Source organism: Aythya ferina, assembly GCF_964211825.1.
Source record: "Aythya ferina genome assembly, chromosome: 18".
In the NCBI taxonomy this organism is placed as follows: Eukaryota; Metazoa; Chordata; class Aves; order Anseriformes; family Anatidae; genus Aythya; species Aythya ferina.
In genome coordinates, this window is record NC_140317.1 from 12,388,843 (window position 1) to 12,413,685 (window position 24,843).

The following is a 24,843-nucleotide window of genomic DNA, read 5'->3' on the forward strand; positions in this document are numbered from 1 at the left end:
TACGGGGCCACCGAGCACAGAGAGGAGCCCACGCGGTGTTCTGGCCACTGGAGTTTCTCCTCCCAGCAGTTCAGCACCAACTCTAAGCAGAGCTGCCTGAAGGCAAAGAAAGTGAAACTGCAGCACGGCTCAAGCAGACAACTGAACAAGAACACAGGCGAAAAAGGGAAATGTAAATGAGCTCTGCTTTCCACTCCCTTCACTCTTCGCTTGTTAGCAGCACTGACAGTAACGCAGAATTTCTATAGCTCATAATAAAATCTCCACACTTCAGTGCCCTCGCCTGTTTTTCTTGTATACCTGTACACATACATGTACATACAATTAGCAAAGCACTGAAACTTCTAAGTTAACTTTTTAACTATTAACTGTTAAGATCAGGCACCAGGGTATTGCAGACTGCACGCACCTCCACGCTAATGAAGGAGATTGATGAATATAATTGTTATTACATTTCATCATCTCACCTCTAATACTTTATGCCAACACCACTGTCTAGATGACAATGCATAAAGTTCCAGGAATTTGCTATTCACACAGCTGGGTAAGAAGAGGGCAAAATGATTGAGAGCCCTTGGTAACTGACGCTTGCTTTTTGAGAAAACCGATATTTGGTATTATCACAGCTTGGGCTGGGGACACTCCTTTACTGTTCCAAAGTACACAGCTCTGCAAGCTTGTAAATCACAGCACGCTGCTCTGTTTGGTGTGGGGGGGGACATAACGACACCGTTAAACGAACCCAATACTTCAAAAACATTTTTACTCAACTAAGCTCAAGATGCTTCTGTAGTAAGCTAGTTTGTCATACTCAAAAGTGCATTTTTTTGAAGCAAGGCCAAATAATAAAAAGTCTTTCAACTGTCCTTTGAAAGATAAAAGCCTGTTTCTCCCTCTCTTCTCCAGACGTGCAGAGAGAGACTGAGAATCCAGAATCACAATGGCTTAAAAAATTAAAGCTGATGTATTAAATACAGAACCGGGTTTAAGAGCAGGACAACTGTCACAAACCTCTGCAAAAACCTGCCATCGGGAGCCTGCCTCTAAATCAAGGTCTCAAAAGTTAATGCTTTTTAAGTTTTCTTTTGACATGCAAAGGTAAGGAAGTCTTGAAATATGACAGCAAAAGAGAATGAATAACTTTATTTAATATAAAACTGTTTTGCTTATCCGTGCAGCTTGAAAAATAGGTATCATGCTGTTCAATTAACATGCGGCATCTCGAGTCAATAGGCAAGATGGGTACAGAGAACGGTGTCATTTACATGATTACAGCCACGGAGCAAAGCAAGCACACGGAGAAAAAATATTAAGAAAGAGGCAGTGATCTGACACACTCATTCCTTTCGGGGACTTGCTCACTAAGTAAAGATAAGAGGCTGTATTAATCTTAGCACAGCCCTCCCCGGCCCCCATCTTTCTCTCGCCTTTCAGTGTTGTTATCAAGGTGCTGATGTGCAAAAACGTGCACCTTAAATCACGTTCCGCCTGCTGGCATCTTTACAAGACACTATAACCAGAGTGCTTGGTAGTTTTTCAGTTCCCCTTTTTTAAAGGGGAGCGGGCTCATTGGAACACTCCTCACGTTGCTTTAGCATAAATATTAAATGCAGCTCGCAATTAATGGAGGTGAATTCATACCCTAAAACTAAAGGCTGTAAATCTAAAGACCCAAACTGTAAACATATCATTTTCACATTGAGAAACACACGGCCGAGAAGAACGAAAAGGAGAGGAAGGAGCCTGTAAATAAGCCAACAATCACCGACCTGTCAGCCGAGGACTTTCAGGCGTGACTTTATTACACATCATTCACATGCATAATACAACAAATGGATAACTGAGTAACAAACTAGACCAGCTTTTATTTATTTATTTATTAAGTAACACCTTCCAAGGCTTTTTTCATTGCTACGGAAAAAATACCAGGCAAGCGCGTGCTGTGATTGCAAGAAAGGTTCGGGGTTTGTTCAGCTGATTGCGGTGTGGGATGTCAGCTGTGGGGGAAGAGGAGCAGCTCGCTGTTTCGTTTGATGCTCCGTGGGACAGGGTGCTATTTTTAATAACTGCTAAAAACCAACGTAAGGTCTCTTTCCAGAACAAAATGACAGAAACCGAAGGCCCCCGAGAAGAACATGCAGAAGGAGCATGAAAATCTTCGCTGCGTGCCCACCGCCACCTCCGATGGCTCCAGCCGGACGCCAGGCTGGCAAAGTGTGAGCTGCCACGACTCCATCCCATCACCGGGGGCTTTCAGAGCTGATTTAAACTCTACTGACAGAAAGGCAGCTCACGGAGATACAGACCAAAGACATCATCCCAAAACTTACGGCTCAAGGCCTGGTTGTTTTCACAAGCACGCTACTGTGTCGTCACACGCTTTGTACCTCGTGCTTTGTTAAAAACATAACACAAATACATGTATGCCCATGCCTAGACAGCCTCAACTCCATTGCCGGGAATCCTGCTCATTTCTTCACAAAGGAAAGCTTTCAAAAGGGGAAGGCAGGAAAACAGAGACTGAAGCAGCATTAATCAACTCCAGAGAGTTCCCACCTCCAGGCACAGTCATCTGTAGCACAAAAGGCACGAGAGATTTTTCCCCTGCAACGTATATACATGTATGTCTTTTGATTTTTTTATGGCAAAGCAGGCTACATAGCAAACTTGGAGAAGAAGCTACAGTTTGCATGAAAAGGACAAAAAATACTATTTTCCCCTGCGATGCTTTTATTCTTAATCTTTTATTTAGCAGAGGCTTTTCAAATGCTTACAGATTAAGGACAGTGGGCTACTTTCCTGGGGGAAAGGAAGGAGTGTTTTCAGCATGATGCACGTTCAGATCACGTTGGTCATTTACTGCTAAACAAGGACAACATGTTACTGTGCAACATTTCTAACCGGAAGATGTTAATATCATTAATTAATGAGTTTTGGGTAGTAAAAATTTAGAGAATATTTTATAACACCATCAATATCAATGAATAAATAATAGCTAACCCCAGGATCCTTAAAATATGTAGAGCCCTCCCTACAGTAAAGTAAAATATTTTCCTTTTAAAACTACCAGACTCGAAGAGTTTCTTCCAGATCTCTCCACCCAGGCCCCTCCACTCGCTTTGTGCCTCACGGGGGATGCGCCGCACACCTCCACGTGCCCGTCTCCAGCAGGTCTGCACATCTTTTTCCAACTATCCCGTTCACTGTGCAGCTGACCAAAGCCCATTATCACCTCCAAAATTTGCTAAAGGAAGTGACAAAAAGATTACTAGACCTTTGGTAGTGTTCAGATTAAGCAGACCAGAACGCATCCCTCTGCACTCGACAGCACGCTGCCACCGGCAGCCCTGCTGCCTCCTGGCCCCCTGAGCTGACACTGTCCCAGGAATTTACCTTTCCTGCTGGAAAAGCCTTTTCAAACACAGTTTAAGCTCTCATATGCACACTCCACATTTTAGAGTCATTGCCCCTTTGCTGAATATCCTCCTGTCGTTCCCCTCCTCTGCTTCCTCGGGCATCACTCACGGCTGTGTCCTGGGGACGTTCTGCTGCATCCATCCCCTCCTTTCCTTCCCCAAACAGCTGCTTTCAAGCAGTTAGTGCAGGAGGCAGCAGAAAGCCTAACCCACTGAACGCTGTGTTAGGCTGACCCTCTGTAACTTGTTGATATCCATCCCCACACAAAAAAAGGCTTTATGCCTTGTTTTTCCCTCGTTTTCCAGCTATTGACCAGTTCCAGATGGCTCCTGCACCTGAAGGCCGTGCTGGCCCTCCCTGCCTTCTATCACGTGTCAATGAGAGAGATTTTGTGGTGTCTGGCAAGGAGTCCTTGCTCCCTGGCGCAATTACCAGACGAGACAATCTCGACTTCGATCCCCCTGCAGATGATGCCCAGCTGTAGCTGCTGCTCCCAGCTGCTGCTGCAGCCGTAGCGGGAGAGCTGCCAAAATGCCTGCCTGGAGAGGGTGATGGACGGGCCCGGAGCTGCTGACGGGGCTGTCAGCCGCCTCTCCGCCGGGGATTTGATTTTCTGATCACCTCCGTGTCTCGCTGAAGAGCTCCTGTCACAAGCAATAACTTGGTGGAGGCCTGATCCAGACTACCCTCATTATTCTACTCATGAGCAAAATTGAAAGTTTTGCTTTCTTATGTAAGCTCGCCACGCTGGAGACAGCGTGGTGTCTTTTATGAAACACTCATTGGTTTAGCCAGCCTTTTTCCCATACGCTTGTTTAAAAATTAACATCGTAATTGTATTTCCAACATATTGCAGTTTCCAACATACCGCAAACTCCAGGGCTGACAAAACACTGACAAAGTTGTGAGAAATAGGAGGAGTTTTCACAGAAAGATGTTCTGGCAAAACAGGCACAGCAGTTTGGGCTGAATACCAGAAGCATTAGCCAGATGTTTTGGCTATGGACATCACTCAGTCCAGTGCTTAATGCCCAAGTTCAAAGTAAGACAGTTTTGCTCGGAAGCAGTAATGCTGATGACACACTCCCAGATTTACTGTCCAAATTTGCTTTAATTTTGTCATGATTGGAATCATCTTTAAGAGAGGAACCAGGCATCCTCTGCAGATGGGATCTACGGGAGCCACGTACTTCCCTTATTCGAGGCAAGAGCAACATTCAGGGTGCGTTTAGGGTTTCAGAAGTAGTTAGGACCTACACCAGCCCCATCTTGTTTTCAACACGACACGTGAGCGAGGTGCCAGCAGGGGTCTGGGAAAACAGCTGGGGGCTGGAAAGCACCAGCCCGACTGAAGAGCCAGCCAGGTCCTAACCTGGCCTCTGCTAACAGGACCACAGTGCCGGCACCACGGCTCAAACCCAACATTAAAAGCAGTGACTCTAACACACAGGCTTTTTTGCTTCTCCCACCCTTGTCCCATCTGTTTCAGGAAGGATGTAGTTCTTTCAAAGGATAAATAAAACACCCACACGTTCACGGGTTAGCACGTGGTAATGGTACCCTCCCCAAGATGAGTCTGACTGGAGAGGAAAAACCAATTCACCGTGTTCATCAGCTCCGGTCCCACCGGGAAACGTCAGCAAGTATTGGCTGCGGGAAGCGATTCCCACAGCTCTATGGATTTTGTGCTTAAATGAATGGCTCTGCCTTGGAACCTTTGCCTAATTACAGGTTTTTCTTTTACCTTGAATGGGACGAAAACAAATCAAACAATGATGGAAAAAGAAAGTCTGAGGCCAAAGTCAGATGTCCCTTATCCCAGGGTATCAGCAAGTTATGCTTGAAAGAGCAAGAGCTGCAGAAGCTCAAGGAGTTTGTGACAAAGTGCTTTTGCCATCGTTTCAGACACTAGGACCTGACTCAGTATCTGCCTTGCAAACACCGGTGTGCTGAACGCTGCCAGGTGCTGAGGTCAGGAAACTCACCTCAGGCTTTGGTCCTCTCCAAGAAGAAACAGAGAGACCTAAGGCAGACAACTCGAGAGCAATTTAAGCTGCTGATGTGCTTACCATACATGATGCATGCTGAAGCACTGTGGCATTTTCCGTCAGGGAGATTCATTTTTTCCTCCTTAAACCCAAAAAGGATGAATTTATTTCCTATCACGGTTACAAAATTCAAGTCCTGTTCCCTTTCCTTGCAGCCTAGGAGCTCAGTCGTTGTTCCAGAAAGACTCCACACCACGGAGACCACACTGTGTGTCTGCTGTGATTCAGTGCCAGAGTTCCTGCTACAGGTAAAATAAACAAACTACAATCACTGCCGTCGTAGCACTGGGGGCTTAAGAGTTCACTATAAAGCTGTCAGTCGATATGCAGGGTATGCATAATACAAAGAAGAGAGGGTTTTCTACACCTTGCCATCTCACTGCTCAGTCCGGTACAGCTGCAGAAAGCCAGGCTGGGCTCCACGAAGCCTTGGAGTGCCCTCCTGCAGGACCAATTCCATCCGTACCCCTCCTGGTGACTGCCCATCTATCCCATGTTAAAGGCTTCCCACAGCTAATGCCCCAAAATCGCAGTAAGTGCTGCATGTCCCTTGCTATAAAGATGCTTTTTCCTAACATAGCCTAATTCTTGCTTATAGCAATTTATAATAATCTTTTCTACACTATTCTTCAAGGCAGCTCTGCTGCTCAAGGTGAACCTCTGCATAAATGGGGCATGGCAGGGTGTCGTGCAGCTGCTGCGCTGTGCCTTGGATCAGGCGTGAATGCCAGTTTCCAAACACAGAAAACACATTAAACCTGAGACTTCGCCCCGCACACAGCCAGCCTACTTAACATGATTTAATTAAAAGGAATCAAAGCAATCTAATTATTCCAGGAGAATGTTTCTGGAACAATGCCCAATTTTGAAGAAGACAAATATAAAATGCTTCACAAAGAAAGAAGCTGCAAAGAAAGAAGTTACTAAGAAATGAGAGTAAGGAAACCGGCAGCTCCAGGGGTGAAGGCGCACAGCCCTTGCCCAGGTGTTCAGCCCCACTCGTGCTGCTCAAGAGATGAAGGCTGTGGCTCGGTCCCTGCTGTTGCACGAGCTGGTTCAGCTCACACTGCCTGGAAGGACAGAGGGACCAAAAATAAAAATTAAAAAAACAGAGGGGGAGATGCAACAGCAGGGTCTGAAGTGACAGGAAAATTGCTGCTAAACTTTGGGACTCGGCTTTATCAAAATAGGCAAGACAATTTGGAGATTAAAAAAAACAAAAAACAACCCACCTGCACCCTGAGATGTTTGAAGACCTGCTAATGATGAGCACTAAAAATACCGGATTTGGTTTTCCTAAAAGTGTAAGGAGCAGAACTGAATGAATGCAGGCTGTGGGTTTTAGGGGGCAGCTGTCAGTCGGATGCAACATGTTCTCCAAACGATTGGAACAAACCGGCTCAGACGTCCAACAGGCCCCTATCTGTCAAGCAATTTCACAGCCAGATAATTGGATGCCTGTTATGCCACAAAGCAAAGCAACACAATCGACATTTTACTTACGGGTTGCTGTGGTGGTTTCTGAGTTTTTAAATAAAAAACTATTTAACGCACTGCAAGCGCATAAAACACTGAAAAAGAAGATTATGAAAATGATGGCAAAGCATTTTTAGTTAGCTTAATATAAAAAATGTTGAGTACTGTAACAATTTGGAAAATGAAAAGGGCCAACAAGAAGAACGTGCATGCATGTGTAAGGAAGCAAATTATGGTGAAAATACCGGAGATTACCAGAGACATTTAAACCAACAGCACCCCTACAAGCACGTGCTTTTGGCTTGATTTTCAGGCTTGCATAAAAATTCTGCCAACCTGCATCTCCATTACAAAAGCAAAGTGGAGAGACGAGCAATATTTCCTCTTTTTAGTACTTCAGAGCTAATTGCCACAGAGATTACCTCAATGTATCTGTATTTCACCAGTAATTACTGTGCAACTGTTGATGAAAAACATCTTGATGTTGATCAAAACATCTTCATTTGTGTTCCATTGTTTCTTTTCTATATTTTCATTAGATTATAACAATCAATTAAGGAGCACCAACGCATTTACTGTGCTTAGGCACAATACTCAGAGCCACAAATGACGACATACACAACTCAAACTACAAAATCAAAACCTTTGTCCCGTGCCAAGTATGGGCAGGGTTTTGACTTAGCTTTAAGATACAGGAACAGTCTGAACAGCCTGTGTGTACCGTACACACAAAACACAAGCATGTGTAAAGTTGTTAACGTAGCAGGCGGTAAGTAAAAGCTCTTGATAAATGCTGTTATTATTCTGTGACTTTTGCAGTGCAGAATTAAGCAGCTACAGATATGAAAAACTGAAAGGAGCCCTTTTTAATTCGTCGGCCAGTATGTTAAAGTCTGATCCTGAATTATGGTACAGGAAAAAGCAATTCTAATCTTTCAGCGTTGCTCTAGGCTTTAGTTACTACGTCAGGAATATCAGCGTGGTAACTGGCACACCAGTAATACAGGATAACAAAGTGGCTCAGGAGAACCTGAAAAAAAAAAAATCACCAACAATGTGACCCCAAATCTGCAAGAGCACGGGGTTTTTACGGTGATGGGCTGGGAACATTTCGTTACCATCGGCCCTTCTGAAGGCTTATTAAAAGACTTGCATGAAAAACTCTTCATAAGGACAGCAAAAATATAGAGCAGATAAGCCTAAAGAAAAATTACCCTCTGTGCCACTGACAGAAATAGAGATAATAACTTCTATGTATATCCAAATCACATGTCTGCCTCCCGCCAGCGGCGGCTGAGCGCACAGGACGTGGCCAGGCTGCAGCCAGCTCCCGGCCACCCCTGGGCAGGTCAAAAAATGAACTGAGAGTGGTCAAAAAATGAAGTGAGTGCATTTAATTTGCATGGCAGGGAATTCTTTTAGATCCTTGGTTACGTGACCTCAAAGAAAATCAACTGATTAAGAGCAAAAATTAGGAAAAAATGCTATAATGCTATTTCAGTATTTACTACTTGTAATAGAGCAAAACGAAGGCAGGGCATCTTAAGTATTGATAAGCTTTTGTTTTATTTTAAAGCATTCCTTAAACAATAATCCATGCTTAAAGCAGGAGCAGGGGAATAGAAGGATTTATACTTGCATATTAACAAATACAACAGGAATAGCTTAGATAAATTAGAAGACTACAGCACTCACATTTTTATTTGCTTATTTTAAAATCATTCTATAAAATCATAATGTAGTAATAGGCAGGAAAATAAAAAGGGATCAAAAAGTCAGTAAGCTTTACAAAAGGCTTAAATTATACACTGGTGAAGTAGAAAGGTAGAAAGGAAAAAAAAAAAAAAAAAGTAGAAAGGAAGCTCGCCTTGTGCCATTTTTGGGGTCTTTTTAAGGACTGGAACTTCGATTTTATTGTTCTTGACTGGATGCTGACACTCCCCCTGGTTTCCATTTCTCTAAATGTCAAGTTAGATTCCTTCTCTGAATATTCACAAGTTCTTTGTAATCACTTCCAGTCCTTTTTGTTAGGGAACTTCCTGATGACGAGTAGGTAGAAGAAAGGAAAAAAATCCCAGAACTCCAAAATGAGCTGGAGCACACAGGCAAGTTCATGTACACACAGCAGTGGGGAAGTTATCTGCAGATTGGGTAAACCACAGGTAATCTCTGCCTCCTCACTTCTTCCACAAAGCCTTTCAAAACACCCTAGCAGTTGATGTTCCTAATAACTTCCACTACTAACTGCTTTTCACCCATTAATTCCCTTAAAGTTACCTTCATTACTAGGGAGTCTGATCCCGTAATTTCGATGCTTTTCCCCTCGCTCTGACACTGAGCTGGCAGACTCCCAAGTTGTGTGATGCTGGAGCTCTCTCAGCGACAAGCCACCTACCTCATTCCTAGCAAAAACACTCTGCTCCTTGGTTACTTCAAAACTGTGATTAATATCCCGGTCCTGTGAGCTACAGCGATGTAATTGCAATACTGATTCAAACACGTTTTCCCTTTATCAAAGAAAGATTTGAGATCCTAGATTTACACCGTCTTTGGAAACGCATCAAAGAGCCGACAGATTTAGAACTGTACAAGAATATTTGTTTGTTTTTTTTTTTGCACAATTTCACAATAAACAAGCAATTTGTGTGGGAAAGAACTCTTTCATGAGAAGCAAAACCAAGTGCAGACCTTCCTTGACTCTGGTGCTCATTTTGGGGTTCCTGTACCATCTAACCAGGTGCAGTTTCTTTCTGTAGGCATGGATGTTGATGGGGTTCTCCCCTCCCTCCCCATAAGCCGCTGTTAGTGCTCAGGCTCAGACTGCAGCCTGCTCCTTCGGTGCCCAAGAAGGTAACAAGAAGCAGTCTCTCCAGGCAGCTATTTTCACAAAATGTTTAGGACATTAACTTAAATTCTGAATTTTCAATCCTCAAGAAAGACACGGTGTGTGATGCATTAAGGTTGCTGAGCTACGTAGTAGATGCAACACAACCACACGCTGCGTGGTTGTAAAACCCCGCCTTCCTCTGGAAATCTGTCAAAAATACAGTCAATCCTTAGAACTCAGTAGCAGCATGTTCAGCACTAGCCCATTACAAGCATTTGTTTGAAATAACCCTTGCTACATCAGTACAAAGGATGCCTGGTAAGAAATCTGGATCCATTTCTCTAAAGGATCTCTGAGTTTGTCCAAAACCCCTGTACTCATGCAGCTGTTTTCCACATCCACCCCAAACAGGGAAACAGCAGCAAAACCTACGTAAGACAAATCCCCTGCAGGCACCACAAGACCTCGCAGTCACCCATGGTTTACACAGAGCCCAGGAAGGCTTCTGCTACGACAAGTTTGTCCCAAACTATCTGGCAAAGTCTGTCTAGCAGGGAGCTTGGCAGGAAGCCTGCAGTCTCACAGAGGGTTTTCGGAATTTCACAACTTTTGCACTGATGCAACTTTGCTGGTCGTTCCCTTCTGCTTGCAAATACGAGCGCCTGCCCAGGACTCTGCTGCACCAGCTCAGCGTGCACAAAGCAGGTGGCAGAGAAGTAAACCACTGCGGGAGCACGCTATGGAATAACAGCAGAGATCGATTCAGCAATGCAAGAAGTGATCTCAAATGTATGCCTGCTACCCATCAACCAGAAATTGAATTGCCCGCAAGAACAACCTGATATGAGCACAGTAACTCTTACATCAGGTATACACATGCAAATACAAGTTATGCTGAACCGTATCCACAGATTCCAGGCTTTTTAAAACAATAAAAACATCTTTTATTTTAGGTGATGGGCACATGAAGTTACCTTTATGTAAATTCATGAGGATAATCAGAGCACTACACACAGTTTTTTGTTGTAAGTAGAAGAGATTGTACTAGAAATCCCAACCCGGTATTAAAAACAACAGCTTAACTTGGTTAATACAAACAATGATTATTTTTTTTCTGATTATTAGTTATTGATAGCTTGAAAAAATATTAATTACAGTGAAGAAATACCTTTACTTAAGGATACTTCAGTTTAAAAGCTAAACTAAGCCACAAGAAAGACTTGTTGAAGTCTTCGGGAAGCCCTCTGTAGATATCTGGCTGCATTTTAAAAATCCATCTCAATCTCCTAGAACATAATATATTTGCAAGCAGCCGAGACTTAAACAGCTTAATTTGCTAGATGTCTAGGACAAAATGCATTACTAGAGCTAAGCTGTATGGGTGGAACATTTATTCACTTGACTGGAGTCAGCACTGTAGTGACTTTACCTTTCCTCTGCAGAGTCTTTGACCTTGCTTTTAAGTCCAATATGAAATGAATTCTAAAGTACCTAATCCACATTGTGTGGATTCAGTATTCAATAATACTTCCAAAAAATACCTTTGAGCAGTCTGTTCAGAAGAACTGATGTTGACAGGGAAGACAAAAACCAGGAGTGCTAACCTTGAGTATCTGCTGCAATAGATTCAGGACAGGCACAGGCGTGTTCCTCAGCAGTTACCAGCAGCTACATACCACCAGCTTGCTCCAGGATGTACAAAAAATTGACCTACCAGCCTACACAGTATGGGAAGAAGCCCTCCCTTTTTATTGAAATAAACAAACAGTTTGAGATGGCTGTGCAAACAATTGTGTGTTTATAAACAACAAGAATTGGTAAAAACTTCAGTCTGCTTCTCACGCCAGATGCCTTTCCTCCGTCTGTGGTAGTTTGGTGGCTCTGACGGGTCACACCACAAAATACGCTAACAGGATTTTAAGTACAGACCAGGACACATCTTTAAAACCTACTTAGTCAACACAACTCCTAAGCGACAGTGTCATTTTAGTACTATTCCATCTTTATAACCTCTATTTTAAGAGCTCTTTAAAGTTTCAGGCTCTTCCTCTTCTTGTTTCTTAGATATTAAACCAGGACGTAATGCCGAGCCCAGTTTTGGCTGCAGGACCACAGTCAGGTGTGTGAATGAAAGCTCAAACCAGCTGGTTTTATATTCTGCTCAACGTGTATTGTCCTCAACAGGACGTTCAACAGGTGGGACTGCTATCCTGCGCTCCTGCTGGGATAAGAAGGTGATCTTCTCCAAACTAAATAATAATTTAGCAATTTCAGGTTTTCCTCTGATTACAAAGCAATTGCTTCATGAAGTGATGTTCAGATTAAGGAACATCTTAATGGGTTAGGAGAAGGAAAAACAATCACCCAGAGCTCTACACTTTAAGAGAGGAATTAAAATATTTTGGGCTTTTCTCATTCTGCCTGAGCTACAAACAAGAATACAAATGTAAAGAGTTTTCTCTCTTAACGCTCTAAGTTTTGTGCAAAACGGATGTTTATGCAGTAAAAGATGAAGTTGCCTAGTAAAGCACCATTTGCACAACCAAGTTTGCAATGCCAGAACCCTCGTCCAGTGGATCCCAGTGCTATTTACCAAAGAGCACCAGGGGCAATGTGAGTGGACCTGCAGAAGGCTCCCCCCGTCTGTAACCGCCAGCGATTCACCACTCTCCCGGGAACACAAAGACAAGGTATTTTTAAATAGGTCACGCAGAGGCTGGGTGGTAATTACAGAAAAACGTTAATCAGATTTGAGCAGGCAGAGCTGCTTATCTCTGTCAAGAAGCCTTGCTAATATCAGGTCTTTCTTCACATCTTAGGACAAACAGACATTCAGAGCACAATGGTTGTATGGAAATACTCCAGCATACAGAAGTCTTGCTTCTCTGCCAATTCGGGCCTCGCTTTGATGACAAAATACAAAACAAACCAGGAAATACACAGCACGTGGATGGGTCTCATTGTCAGAAGGCTATGGAAAGCAAAACAAGAGAAAGCCCAGTCGCTGAACTCTTGCATGCATATAAAGGATTCTGATATTGCTAGGAGGTCCTGGACCGTACCCCAACACCTGAAAAGCATTTCAGAGGTAGTGTCAGGGAGTCCCACCCTGGCAAGGCGGGCCCAATGCTGCCCAAATGAAGTGTGTGGCAGGGGAAGGGAATAGGTAAAATAAGAGCCTGCTTCTTGTCCCTGTGCCCTCAGCAGTTCAGAGGTGACTTTCACTATTTATCATACTCACAATTTGTGTTTTTCTGGCTAAACTACCCATTCTTTCAGAGGAGTATTTTATGAAATCAGCACAGGGCTAACAATCAACCTCAGAACGACACCACCACAACTTTTCAGACGGAATGAGAACTGCTTTTGGCCATTATACTTGTTGGCCCCTGTTCTCTGACAAACTTTTTTTTTTTTTCTGAAAAAAATGCTAGTTTTTGCTGAAGACAGTTGATCTTTAACAAGACAGCAAAGGATTGATACAGCAAAATTTTGCAGAGCCCAAAATAGCTGCCAAACTCAAGCGGCTCTTGGGAAATAAACACAACAAACATAGCCCCCTTAGGAAAACCTAGTTTTGTTAAACAAGGTCACAGCATTGGGCTTCTTTCCCTTTTTTCCTTCTTCTGTTTTTGTTACCTGTTCCTATGTCTACTGAATAAGGAGACCAAGTACACATTTTTCCATTTCCCTCTTTGGAATTCTGTAATATTTCTTTTACAGGAGCAATTAGTATTTGTTGTTGTTTAACAAGAAAAACCCCACAGAAATAAAGGAAAAGTATGACTCAGAGAGAGACCAATAATTAGGTCATGTGTCCAATTAGTTTTCGTGCTTAAGTAGTTACTCTTTAGGAAATGCTCAACCTTTGATGTGCAGCAGGCAACCTACCAATTAATTAGGCAGAAGGAAGCAATGCAAGGAATGAAACCTCAGAAACCGTATCAAAGCCCAGAGATATCTAATGAGGGGAACAACAGCATCAACAACAGAAAACGTGCACGAGGAGGTAGACGCTTCAAATGATCTTCAAGTATCTTGGCTGCGCTTCCTTTTAAATTAAGACAAAACTGTTGGGAAGCAGACGAGAAGAAAGAAGGAAGAAGCCTCGTTTGATCAGAAAAGCATCAGCTTCCTTGAAGACTTGCCAGAAAAAAAATATATATATAATTTCTCTCTATTCTATGAGACGTTTCCCCAGACACTGTCACTCACTGGTGGAAGCAAGCTGCAAGAGGCACCACACACCATATGATATTCAATTGGGGGAAAAAAAAAAACACAAAACAGAAGAAAACAATGATACAGCCATAGCTCAACGAACATTTCTGTTAATGCTGCATGGGGAAGGGAAAGGGATGCCCACTGGGGACTGGCACCGAGTTCATCGTTCCCTTAGGCCAGGCTCCTGCCGTCGTGTCGTGTCAGTGCAAGGTTGCTGCAGTCGCCACTCCTCAGCTCCAGCTCCTCTTTGAGCTGAGGGAAAAATGGGTACAGCCACATAGATTAACGGCGTGGAAACACCTAGGACATACCTTGATCTGCCAGACTAATGAGTTCAGATACGTTACTAATATGCGATGTTAATCTAAGTTATGCAGTTCTTATTGATGCTCCATAAGGAACAGAAGCCAGCTTGCTGCGTGACAGCGCCCATAACATTTATTTACACCCTGTCCTCAGTGCCAGGGAGGCTACAGATGCAGAAATTCTCAACTATCAATACCTGTTTTCAAGCCAACATCTCCAAAAGTTAACCAGAAATACATTTAGTCTGGCCTTCCAGATCTCTCTAGCCCTTCCCCTACCGGGTATTTTCATTCCCCATCACAGGCCACTCTCCTTCACTCCCGTGAGGTCCATTCAGGTGGAGCTATAAGGAAATACTAACAAGAAGTCCCATTAGACAATCAAAACACAGCATTAGTGGAGATTAGTGGAGTCTTTGGGAAAGAGAAAAAAAAAAGGAAATGGAGAGAAGAAAGAGACAACAGTGTAGCACCTGAATTAGAAGAAAATCAATACTGTAATTGACCGACTCTTCCTTTGTTTTATTTAGGCAAGTGGCTGGGAGAAAACAAATTCTGTGGGATGGAACATTTGAAGCTCTTTGGCTTTGCTGGTGTTGGTTACTGCAAAGTAAAGAAGTCCCAGAGCTGCTGGCCTTAAAGGACAGGAGGGGGAATGGGAGAAATAGATGTTGCCCAGATGACAAACAGACCTTGCTGTGGCTACATCCTACAGAGGGGTACAGACCTCTCGTGCTCCATTAACTGACTTATCAGAGGGTGTAAAAATTTCTCTCACCAAAATCCTCTTTATGTCAGTTCGCTAGCTAATGATCCAAAACTCATTTAAAATTCCTTCTTGAGCATTTCAGAAGACTCTTACTTGCTCCCCAATTTTCGTTAAGAATTACAAAAAGCTCTACTGGTGCTCCTCCTCTCTGAAGCCTCCAAATCTTACTTCTTTCACTGATCTCATATACCAACAGAACTGACCTACGACCTTACGCTCCGGGCTCTTCCAAACCCATTTCCCTCAGTACATTCTCTTCCATCTGCTCATCACATCTTCAAAACTCCCCTGGAAGCACTTGCTGCTTGTTCCTGTCTCATACCATGCTGCAACATCTCCCAACACGCACACTTAGGCTTCTGGTACATTAAGACCCTATCACAATGATTGCTATTATTTTTTATTTTACGGTCCCTCTGTACCCTCCTATTTGTCTACCTCAGCCCTATTCGAAGAAATTCTTTATCCAGAGGGCGGCGAGGCACTGGCAGAAGCTGCCCAGAGCAGCTGTGGATGCCCCGTGCCTGGAAATGCTCACGGCCGTGGGCAGCCTGGGCTGGTGCCCATGGCAGGGGGTTGGAGTTGGACAGGCTTCCAGGTCCTTTCCAACCCAAAGCGTTCTGTGATTTTCTGAATCTCTTTCAGGTCACAAGCTGTGCAGCACTGCTTCCATTTCATCTGTACAGCACCTTGCTTAAGCCAGCCTTCCTCCAGCAGCGGTGGTACCATTAAAAACGAAATTAAGCCTTAGCGAACCCCCCCTGTGGGAGACACAAACACCCACCCCTCATTTGTCTCACAGCTAGCTGTGCAAAGACAACCGCATGGCACAAACTCTCAAGAAAATAAAGGTTTTATAAAAACGGAGAACACCGATTTTAGATGAGACCAGCCCCCCTGCCCCCCCTGTAAAGAAGGCACTTCACAAGCAACGGAGGTATGTAAGCGCCTCTGAGATGGCTTTCTTAGCCTAACCTCTGCTCAGGAAGGATCACAAACAGCATTTTTTGACCTTCCAGTGGCAGGACTGGGAAAGTTTCTGTAAGGGAATAAAGAACAGTGTTGTAAAAAGCATTTGCTGTAGGAGGGCCACTGGGATTCCTCTGGACTAGTAGAAATCACAACAGAAGTGTCAAAATTGAGTGTGGTAAGAGAAAGGGGAAAAATAACACCCTGTGAATTTTCTGGGCAGTTTTTTAGTTAAAAAAGATGGTCAAAAGCCATAGCTGACAAAAAAAAAAAAAAAAAAAAAAGCTGTAATTCCATGCAAATTTAATGAGCATATGCTCCAGACTACTTCATACCAGATCCTGAATTATGTAAGCCGCACATCATTCAACCTGCAAGTCTGCCTTTGGCTGCACAGCCCTGCTCTCATTCAAAGGTAAATGCACAGGAATGGAAACAAAGGCAAGTAATGGTCCTGGAAAGCCAGAAAGCCAAGTAATGAGACTTTTATTACAAGAAGGGGGAAAAAAAATTGTCTGGCACCTTTCTAAGCACGAAGCCAGAAATCACAGGCCAACTTCATCTAGGAGCATTTTCCATGTTTACACGGGGTAATTGGTGCTTTTCATACAGAGGTACTGCAGCCTGGTTCAGACAGCTGCAGCCAAGAGGATGCAGAAAAAATTCTCTCAAACCAGCCTGCAGGAACAGCAGAAAGCTGAGCAGCACCTTCATCCTCTCCACTAACCCCTCTGCTCCAGCTCACAGCAAAGAGCTCCCAGTCCCAGGCTCTGCCCAGAAATGGATGTGAACTGGGACTTCAGCAACAGCTTCTGCTGATGAAATCCCACACTTGGCTACTGCATCACTGCAGGAACACTCTGAACTCACGGAGCATTATTCCTAAGTTAAAAGTCATCAGACTCTAAAAACAGGGAAGTCCCTGCTTTTTGAATGGTGCAACACGTGATGCTGCCAAAACTAAATGTGCATACGAACACCACGGGAAATATTTGTTACTCACTGCCAGCACAGGCAAAGTATTGCCCTTGCTGGTTGTTCACTACAGCACCGCACCTGATCCAAGCAGAATTCTGCAAAGGGTGATGAAAGACCAGAAGCAGAGAAATACCATTTCCATGCGATCAATACCTTATCTAAATACTTTAAGTACTGAGCACATGAAGAATCTCCAAAAGAATCTCAACGCACATTTTATTGTAGGCAATTAAAGTGATGGAACGCGCTGTCTGGCTAAAGGCTCTCCTTTTCCATGGGGTTCTCCTGGCACTGCCTGCCAAAACCTTCACCCTGGGTCCTGTAACCAGCAAGCCCCAGTTTTGCTCAGCTCCTCCAGCCATTCCCTAATCCAGGAGCCTGCAGATTCCCCCAAACACCCAAAGGGCAGCTGCAGGGAAGGCTTTCCCTGGAGCTGCACTATGGGGTCCTGTGCTCATAGCCTCCCCTACCTTTTCCTCATTTCATTCTCAGCTGCTTAGGCAGCCCCCCTTATCCCCTATCACCGAGCCTCCCTTCCAGATTACCCTCAGGATTAACGCCTTCTATGCCCAGTGGAACTCAAAGCCCATGGCAATACTGGAGAAGGGCTCTCATTTTTTTCTCCCCACTTTTTCACTAGCTCCTCAATCATTTTTGCACCGAATTGCAAGGCCTCGTACTTGTTCAGACAAAAACCTTCAGAGATAAATTCTTCATTGTATGCCTGCAGCTTTGTCATCTCCTACTTGCTTCCCCCAGTAAAATTTTCATTTGAGAATTGCAGTGAAATGACTGAATATTGTTTAACTGCAGTATTTTGCAGATGAAAGAATGGCTGAAGTGTTTCTTACTCCTGCAGCACACAAATTTATGTAGCTACACAACAATAAAGCAAAGTCTTAAATTTAATCAGAAGAAATACTTCAAGCAATGGCAAGCTGATAAATTATTTAGAAAGGGGCTCAATAAGACCTAGAGGGAAATTGGCATCAGCTGTGCAGCCTGGGAGCTCCCAGAAACAAAGAATTTCCATCCTTGTCCCTTCTAAGGCTTTTTCACCTAAGCCATTTGTATTTAACAAAAATGGGCATTTATTCAAACATCATCTTACAATTACAAGCAGACAAGAGCTGCACTGGTAGTGGTGTTAAAGGACTTTTCACACAGCATTTATTATTGGGACAGTACTGGAAGGACTGACAAGCCATTTACCACTGGTTACCACTATCTGTGCATTCACAATACGATATTGATGCTAGGCACTTCCTAGCTTAAGGACCCACAGTAACAAGCCAGTAACACCGACTATTTCAGAAGATTTTAATGATTTGGTCTTTTTCCAGACTGCCTAGTCTTCCCAGAATTGTCTTCTTCCCATCAATTCTTCAACCATTCCAAAACACTGAGAACTAGACAAAACTAGATGTATTAGTATTTATATGAAAGGTCTAGGAAATTCAATAATGTTCCTATTGTTTTATTGCAGATGGCACATCAACTTCTCTTTATTACTGCAGAAAACTCAAGAGCCCTGTAGAGTGCAATAAAACGGTACGTGTTTAGCTTCGCAATGTTTCAAAGGGCTGTGATTTACTGCTACAAACCAGGCACCTTGCACACAAACATCTGAGTTCAGTAATTGCCTCATGTTTTGTGCAAACTCTACAAGGCAGCGTGAGGTCAGCCCACACACAGAGTACCTGCTGCTCCTCGATGCCTGTCCCTCATCCTCAGTAATACGGACTCTTATTAAAGAGCTGAGAAAGGTTTGTTGTCACCTTTGCATCAAGATGTTTTACTTCTCCCATTCGGTCGCAGGCACTGTTTATGTTTTCTGCCAAATCTTTGGGCTGCCAGATAGATTAAAAAAATTGCCAATGCACCAAAAGGAAAAACACCAAAGTAAATTCTTCTGTCTTAAATATACACCGTACTTACACGCTTCAAGACAAACCCTTCTTATATAAGTATACTTCCAAACACTTCTGGAAAAAAGCATATCCGCCGAATATTCACATTTGAAGTTTTATGTAGAAAGCTACCCACAGATTTAGCAATGTAAACATCTCGCCACTAAATACAGCACTTCTCCTTCAGGTAACACATCCAGCCTTCGCTGAACGATGAACTCAGGTCTCATCAGCCAACCCTGAACAAGGGGGTAGGGAAGTATCAAACAAAGGCAAGAAATAAAGAACCTGCATTACATGTATTTCTTCTCAAACTGCTCTGCATATATTATTTCCATCAAGCTTGAGTTAAAAAGCAGAAGAGGGACTCAGAATGCATACAATGAAGTCCTTCACCAGCATCCTTTATAAACCACACGCACCAACAACTCTTTTTTGGTGAAAAATATTCTCAGCATCTGGCAAAAGAAAAAATCTTTTACTGTTGCAAAGATAACCCCAAAGCCATTTATCTTTTATCTGAAAGTACTGGTCCTTTATGAAGGAATGGAAGACGTGGGGAAAGAAAACAAAATCAACCCCCCCCAGCTCTCCAGAAGGTGCAGCTCCCTGCAGGAACAGACCCTCAGAGCTGGTAAATTCCACGCTCACACAAAGCATTGGCAGCGGCGATCTATCTTTATTGATTTTATAAATTACGAAGAAACGAGTAAACAAACATAACCCAGCACAGTTTAAATAGGAAGATCGGTTGAAGATACCTAAGGACACGACTAACACAAACGCTTTCTCAACCACTCTTCCTATACTGAGGACAGGAACATAGGAATAACTTTGCCAGTTGCAGATCACACTCTTAAACCATCCACCAACAAACATTACAGAGACAGTCAGTTGGTCATACATTAAATAAGGTAGCAAGCAATGTTAGAAGCAGAAAATATAGTCCCAGTGCTGACAAAAATGCTCATTATTACTGAAGTCGATTTAAAATGAAGAGATCAAACAGCGTCCCCTCTAGAACATCTCCCTAAAATGAAGATCAGCTTAGTATTGGCGCATCATAAGGGGAAAAAAATAAAGGCAAATCTACAAGTAGGTTCATGCAGTGAAGTTATTGTTTCTGTTTGGGTTACACATTACTTATAATCATAAATTTATGCTTTAGTAGCCAATAGTGTAGGTACTTTGAAGAGCAATATTTATCTGTATACCCTACAACACACCGATAAGGACAAGAACGCACCTGGAAATGTTAATAGCGAGGATGATCCTAGAGTTTGGTTTTTGTACCTATTTGAAAAATGCTGCAGACTTCAAACTTTATTTAGATCTTTTGTAGCTTATTTACTGAGACATACAAAACTGTGGATATTGAAACACCCAGCAGTAACATACTTCCCTCAGAAGCGATACTGAAATGTTACAGAGCAGAAAATAAATAACCAGTAAGGAGCATGTTTAACTTCTGCTTTGTTACTAGTATCCAAAGCAGTCACTTTCAAAAACTTCTATACACATTGTATTAGTTCTATACAGATACAATTAGCAGTTACCAAAGGTCTCAAGTTACATTTTACAACCAAACCAACAGCCTTCCTTGGCTACTGACCATACATTTACTTTTTCCCATCACAAGATTAAGAAAATACCCCTGAGTGCTGGGACACATACTTTTGAACTAGCTGAGGCCAAATATTTTTATTACAGATGAAACCACAAACTCAGAATGAAAAACCTGTGAACATCTCAAAAATAAAGACAGGAGAATATAAATTAAGTTCTACAGCTGAGTTCTTATCTAAAACATCCCACACATGATTGAAGAAAGTGCTAGCCAAGAAGTATCCACTAGAAACCTTGGTATTTTGACAGCCTGCAAGAATGTGTTCATCCTGATGGATGACAGAAGCAACAAATGCTGCAAGAGCACCGTGCCACACAATAGCACACACCTCAGTTTTCTGTCTAAGTTGAAAGTCTACCCTGAAGGGGTGTCACGCCTATAGCTGCCGAGGGGGAGCCCAAGGAATACTTACTCTTGGCTGCCAGTTTTCATACTGCTTCTGTAAGTTCGCCCCAATGGTTTCCAGAGCTTTTTGAGGACCCATTGATAGGGGATCTAAGAAACAAAATACACATGAGTCTTTTTGACCACAATTGAGTCATTCAACTTACCAAAAAATAGTAAAAAAATGTTTCTTTAGTAAATAACAACAATTGAAATAGCTCACACAAACATTACAAATGGTGTAGTCTCTGAAGCAGTAAGCAATGGTAGTAAATGAAGCAAGATTTTGTTTTCATTAGAAAAAAATGTTTATCATCAAACATATAACCATTTTAATAAGTTAATTTTATCACTAGATAATTACCACAATCCATAGCAATACAATTTCAGCTTATGTACTCATTCAGAAAAGCATAGCCATATAATTGACACTTCAGTTTCAAAAAAAAAATGTCTAGAAGCTAATATTTTGCAATTTAATACAAATCATTTTTAAAAGCAATTAACAGATTCCATTAAGTTTTTAAAATCAACTTTATGAATACTCTACCTTATACTGTTAGAAACAAAACCTAATAAAGCATGATGAAGGCAAGATTTTATGAGTTATTTTTCTCAAATGTGTAAAAACTAGGATTTTGCTGAAGTTATCGTATTCTTTTGTAGAATGATTTAAGGTAATATATCATTCACATTTTTCCAGACAGACTGAAAACAAATAACCAGCAGTAGTAAATAGGCTTCTCAAAGTCTAAGCAGACAATCTATTTCCTTCAGCTTAGCTTCAGCTCTTGCTCCACAAGTGTAGCCAGGAGCATCACCAGACGAAAATGAGTTCTCCGGTCCTCTCTATAAAGCCTGCAGTTTCAGCACTCATTGACATACATTTCAGAAATGTTTCTACACACTGCAGTAATCTTTGTCACTCCGAACTGCACCAGTCCCCTTGCTTTTTAAGGGAAGTTTCACAAGAGACCCTTGAGCTGCAGGACAGCAGCATTGGCACTGATGCTACTAAAAGGATTCACACTGCCTTGTGAGACCTTTTGTTAGTTAATATGCCATTAGCTACTGCTCGAACAACAAAAATGCAGCATAAATACATCAGACATTTATTTATTGAGTCCTTCAAAAGGACCAAGCTGAACGTTAAAAAAAGAAATATAAAATATTTCAGATCCACTCTGACAGCAGAGGAATACCGTTAGTGGACTTTGGAGTGCCTTCGGAGTACCGAGCACTACACAATGCCCTTCCTGCTATAACAAAGTACACTGGTGCCACTCCAAGAGGCAAACAAGAGAAGAAAATCTTCTGTTTCCCTTAAGACTCTTGTACAGCAGAAAAACCAGTGGGCGTTTTTGCAGATTACACAACTTTACATTTCTGAAAACAGTAGAAATGGAAAGGAGTGCTTGTGTACACACACTAAAAATTTAATTTAAAAACTGCATTCAAAATTCTCTTTGTTGATGATAATCACTAATAACTTTAATGACTCTGCAACACTCCTCTCATTCTCTTTGCTCTCTACCCATGTATCAGTGAGAAATGAGAGCTGTTCTCTCCACTGAAGAGACATATTTGTTAGTGCATGCTCATGGCTTTTTAATTGCTTTAAAGTCATCAGCATTTTTTGGTTTAAAAAACAAAATGAGACACTGCAGATTCATAAAGCAGGTTAGAAACAAAATGTTCTGAAAGTTGTTTTTTTAAGAAGTTCAGTTTATACAATGATTAATTTGCTACTGTAGCCCATTATAAGGCTCAGTATTTGGGATTACAGGGCTTTGCGTCTTACTCGCTGAAGACTGAACATTTTCAATTCCTAGATAAAACCCAAATCTCTTAGTTTTCTTACACAAGGTAATTCCTTTCAATATTATTTCAGATTTATCTCATCTTGAAAATCTCCAAAACCAAGGAAACTTTTCACTTCCTAATGAAAAAAACAGAAATTTAATCCAACGCTGCATCAAAGTATCAAGCCCTCAAGTTAGCACTGCTAGCAAGAGATTTTTGGGAATAATTCCAGGTTTTCTGAATTTATGTACCCAAGTCAAATAGCCTCAGAGCAGTCACCTCGAACTGCAGTGAAGTCCACGCATGTTAAAGACCTATTTCTCAACTGTATGAGGCAGGGTTATTTTAAACCTTTGCAGAGCAGTCTAAAGGTGTAACTGCTCAAAGGTTTCCTTAGATACATTTTTTAATATTTTTAATTCCTGTAGATTTATAAGTAAGTAGCTAATTAGCAGCCTTTTTTCCTCCATACTATCTCATTTTAGAATAGAGCAGGAGAGATGACCTATGGCAGCTGATACTGCTGGACACTTAATTAACTCGTATAGACATGGAAAAATCATAAACCAGATTTCCTTTTGTTCACCTTAGTTTTAAGTCCAGGAAACCGACAACTTTGCAATTACCATATATGCTACACCTCAGTATCTGTAAGACTAATGCAGTTATCTGGAGCTCGGAAGATTCAAGACTTACCTATCCAACACTCCAGACGGGCACACGGAGTTGTTTTCACCACATCAGGAGGGTCCACACCAACATTTAGGCACAAAACTAAGGCAACACTAACAGTCTTCATCTGGAAAGAAAAAACAGTAAAACACTTACTTAGTGTAGAAGCTAAATAATTTGTGTGTTGAAGTCTACTATAACTTCTGAAGGGTTTCAACTAAGTTTCGTTATCTGCTCTTTAACACAAACTATTTTAAGCAAGGCATGACTGATTACATTTTTTTTTTTAATAGAACAGTACTTAGAGATTTTACATTACTATTTTTATTATTATTTCCACAGCTCATTCTTCTTTTATACAGCATGGAAATGGATATCATTGGACTTCTATGCATCTTAAATTAGTCACTGTCCAACTGAAATGTATTATTAAAATATGGGAATATGCTACTCAGGGTCCCTGATCAATATTAGGATATAATATGTCCTTTCTAATACTGAAACCAAAAGCAATAAAAGGAAAAACATCCAAGTGACTAACTAAACCCTAACAAAATGTTTAGTCCTTGGTTTTTGTTTCCTTCACATGTAGCTAACCTGGATACATCTCGCAGACCTCTGAAATGACACAGCTCATAGAGACAAGAACCTTAGTAAGGTGCTTATAATTATCTGAAGAAGAGACTAAAGGATTTGGGTTTCATTTTTTTTAATTTTTTTTTTCCATATTGCCACATTCAGAAGCCATCCTGCATTTTTCCACCTTTTATTCATTTTTCTAAAATTCTGCAGCGGGAGATGTTTTGGCAGGCAAAGCACGTGGTGTTGAGCACTCCCGGTACGTATACCCCAGGCAAACGGCCCACAGCCGGATGCGAAACATGTTACCTTGAAGCTTCTTATCAGAAGTTTCCCCTTCGATTCACCTTAAATATTGGCAAACCCAGGAGCAGCTACCAAAGCTGAAAGCTCTAACCGGTATTTCTGACAGCATTAATCCACCTCTAACTACGTTTATTACGTGGCCCCCAGAACTGCACAAACTGCCGCTTCATCATCCTTTAAATCAGCCTCCCTGTAAGGATGTATGCAAACCCAGCATGACCAAATATCATTTATATTATTCGGCTGCTTCATTCTCTCCTCTAAACTCCTTCAGCCCAATACCAATAAGCCCATATCCTGATGCCAAGAAGGAAAACAAGAGAAGCAGCGCGGCTCGCTGTACTTCCATCGAGCGCTCGGCTCTCGCTTGTCTGAAGCGAAGCCACCCGCGTCTCGCTTCCCCAGGGTGCTCGTTACGATTCAGAACAGCAGGAAAAAAATCCAAAAGCAAGAGCCACACGACTGTATAATTTATACAGAAAGCAGAAAGTGGAGCAGGGAGGCTCGGTGAGCGGGCGGAGGAGCGCAGAGCCCCTTGGATGTGCTGCC

At 42.2% G+C, this 24,843-nt stretch overlaps 1 protein-coding gene across 4 annotated transcripts in view; it reads right to left on the reverse strand.

Moving 5' to 3' along the window:
- RPTOR (regulatory associated protein of MTOR complex 1) overlaps window positions 1-24,843 on the reverse strand; it is a 135,992-nt gene that overhangs the window by 105,061 nt on the left and 6,088 nt on the right. For all 4 annotated transcript variants that reach the window (XM_084492694.1, XM_084492693.1, XM_084492692.1 and 1 more), the window contains exons 2-3: window positions 23,434-23,536; window positions 20,963-21,045 (exon numbers count right to left, since the gene is read on the reverse strand). In XM_084492694.1, the coding sequence (XP_084348820.1) occupies window positions 20,963-21,045; window positions 23,434-23,536 (186 nt within the window). The remainder of the gene's footprint in view (window positions 1-20,962; window positions 21,046-23,433; window positions 23,537-24,843) is intronic.